Source organism: Protobothrops mucrosquamatus, unplaced genomic scaffold, assembly GCF_001527695.2.
Source record: "Protobothrops mucrosquamatus isolate PMUCROS unplaced genomic scaffold, P.Mucros_1.0 scaffold4081, whole genome shotgun sequence".
Lineage (NCBI taxonomy): Eukaryota > Metazoa > Chordata > Lepidosauria > Squamata > Viperidae > Protobothrops > Protobothrops mucrosquamatus.
The window spans coordinates 4782-7995 of NW_015390012.1; the positions used below are offsets into that span (position 1 = coordinate 4782).

A 3214-nucleotide genomic window follows, 5' to 3' on the forward strand; every position below is an offset into this window, starting at 1 on the left:
AGGATTTCTACTCAAAGTGTAAGTTAGTAAACATTTGGTCATCCTGTGTCCGGAGAATTTTTAGGCAGGAAATCCTTGTTGATTACCATTTGTAGTCACTTTTACATGGGCAGGAAACAGTAAACATTCCTGTTTCCTTTTGACATTACCTTGTTACATTTGCGTTACAGTGTTACATTTGTACTAGAGAGACAGTGTCGTATAATGGCATTACTACAATTATTTCTACAATTATTAAAAGAATAACTTTTTATTTCCTTCAAGATGAACATCAGAATGTCTAATGATATAACCTGTTTTTGTTATTTGCAGACAGGAGAATATGCTACAGATGAAGATGAAGAGATGAGCCCCATGTTCCCCAACAATGACATGGCCATTGAGATTTTTGAACTGGCTGAAAATGAAGATATGCTGTCTCCAGTGGAGATGGATCCTGAAAAGCTAGTGTATAAATTTAAGGAGGTATATGGCTTCCTAAAGTGGAATATGTTTAACATTGTGTATGGCTTGAAATGGTGTCATTGAAGTCAATGAGTGCAGCGAATTATTGTAAGAAAATTCTGCTACTGGCAGTAACAACGGCCAGTTGTCTTGGCTGTAGGGGTAGGTAGGTAGGTGTAGGCTGTAGGTGCAGTAGCACCTCAAATACTGTTAGAGGAGCTGGTTCATCTTCTCATCTTCCCCATTCGTGGCTGAGTGGTGAGCTGAGGAGAGGTTGACTTTGACCTTTAGTAACTGAAAAAGTGATTTCCCAAATCTAGATTGGAATTGTGCACCTCTGTCTGACATGAGTGTTGAGACCATGCCATGGTACCGAAAGATGTGGTGTAGAAAAAATTGGGCTGTGTCTTTGGCATTGGGCAATCCCTTTCAGGGTATGAAATGGGCCATCTTGGTGAAAAGATCTACCACCACTAATATGGTAGTGAAGCCGTGGACAGAGGGTAAATCAGTAATGAAATCCAGAGAGACCATATGCCAAAGGTGGGGGGGGGCATAGGTAGTGGTTGTAAATGTCCTGCCTGCTTTTGATGGAATGGTTTGGCCCTCTTGCATGTGTGGCAAGAGGCCACATATTCCCTGATGTCTGCAGCCATCCTAGGCCACCAAAAGTCTCTTAAGGTTCTATGCAGGGTTTTGGACATGCCTCCATGCATTGCCGTTTGATTATCATGGCAAAGCTGCAGTACCTCATCCCTGCATGGGGGGGACTACTATTCTGCCTCTGTGTTTCAGGGCACCCCCATTGTGAACGGGGTTACAGTACCTGCTGTGGTCTCCTTGAGGTCATCTATCCTGGCCCATGAGAAGTGATCTCGTTGTTGCTGGTCCTTTATCCCGGTGATTAAGTCTTGGTGCAGTTGGGCAGCTCCCAACCTCTCAGTGAAGCTGGAAATTGGACAGTTGCAGGATTGTTGTTGGTTCTGGAATCTGTTGAAATATTCTGGTTTGCAAGAGATCGCATCTGGCAATAGGTTCTTGGAGCCTGGGACATACTTAACGTAAAAATTAAAAAGTGGGAAGAATTGGCTCCATCTGACTTGTCTGGGTGAAAGCAGCTTGATTTGTTGCAGGATGTGTAGATTTTTGTGGTCAGTGTTGACCTCTATAAGAAAGCATATGCCTTCTAGGAAGTGTCTCCAGTGCTGGAATGCTGATTTAAGAGCAAGGAGTTCCTTATTAAAGATGTCATGATTGTGTTCTGGAGCCATCAGTGCTCTGGAAAAGAAGGTGCATGGTAGAAGGCTGTTGTCTCCCCCTCTCTCCTGTAACAGAACAGCTCCAATGGCTACATCTGAAGCATCTGTTCGGACAATAAATCACTTTGATGTGTCTGGGTGCTGAAGCAGGTGCTGACAAGCAAAAAGTTGCTTTAACTCTTTAAATGCTGATTGGTGTTTAGGTGTCCAAGCAAATTTAACTCCTTGGGTCAGTGGTTTGGCTTTATGAGCATAACCTGGTATAAATTTCCTGTAGAAGTTAGCAAAGTCCAGGCAGCATTGGGCATCTTTGGCTGTGCAAGGGGCTTGCCAGTCAAGTACAGCTTGGACCTTCTGGGGGGTCCATCTGGATGCCTGTTGTGTAAATATGGTAGCCCAAGAGATCTAGTTGTCGCAAATCAAAGGCACATTTTTCTGGCTTGGCAAAGAGGTGGTTGTCTCTTAGTCTACTGAGGACTGTGCGCACATGGTCTGTGTGCTGAGGCTCATTCTCAGAGTAGGTTACGATATCAGCCAAATATAAGATCACTAATTTATCTATTAAATCTTGAAAAATTTGGTTCATGAATTGGAAAATATGGCTGGGGCATTACACAGACCAAAAGGCAGCACTGTGTATTCAAATTTGCCATATCTGGTGTCAAAGACAGTTCATGGTCTTCTTTTATGTGAATATGGTTACTGTATAAGCATTCCGGAGGTCTAGTCTTGTAAAAATGCTTGCTTTCTGCAGTCTATCTAATACAGGGGTGTCAAACTCGTGACGTCACGTGACGTGTCGTGATGTATCACAACTTTTTCCCCATTGCCGGCAATGGGATGGGCGCGGTTTCGGCGTGACGTATCCGGCCCGTGAACCAGCAGTTTGACACCCCTGATCTAATAGGTCTGAATTAATGGCAGTGGATAATGGTCTCTTACTGTGACTGTGTTTAAAGCCTTGTAATCATGGATGACTCTCAGTGGGGGGGGGAGTTCTCACCATTAGGCCCACTGGGGTCTTCTTCTTGGGAACAAAGAAGGTGGGAGCTGAGGCAGGAGACTGGGAGGGTCTTAGGAATCCCTTGTTCAAATTATAGTCCAAATATTGTTTTAAAGTTTCTAATTCTGTAGCAGACATTTGGTATTGTCTCTTGGCGAGAATTTTGGCACCAGGGACTAAGTTTATGGCACAATCATAGTCTCTGTGTGGAGGGAGGTACAAGGCTTCCTCCTCCCCGAACATATCAGCGAAATCTGCATATTTACTTGGCAGATTTTTACTCTCTCTGCGAACCATTGGGGGGACTGGGGGTGTTCTGTCCCAGCCTACGTCCGTCTTTGTTGCGTCACAAAAACAAACCCCTCTTTAACAGTAGGCTGGGAAAACCAACCCCTTTTTATTACAAAAACAGTCCTGATAAGTTTGCTCAAAAACAAAAACAACAGAATACTTTTCCAACAGATAATTGGTTAAAAAATCAGACAGAGCAGGAGTTTAAACAAAACAT

The 3214-nt window shown here is 43.7% G+C and overlaps 1 protein-coding gene across 1 annotated transcript in view; it reads left to right on the plus strand.

The window, feature by feature from the left end:
- Positions 1–312: 312 nt before the first annotated feature.
- LOC107298561 (neurabin-2-like) overlaps positions 313–3214 on the plus strand; it is a gene marked incomplete at its 5' end in the record, with an annotated part of 66280 nt that continues 63378 nt past the window's right edge. Inside the window, one exon of the mRNA XM_015827938.1 lies at positions 313–465. Coding sequence (XP_015683424.1) covers positions 313–465 — 153 coding nt within the window. The remainder of the gene's footprint in view (positions 466–3214) is intronic.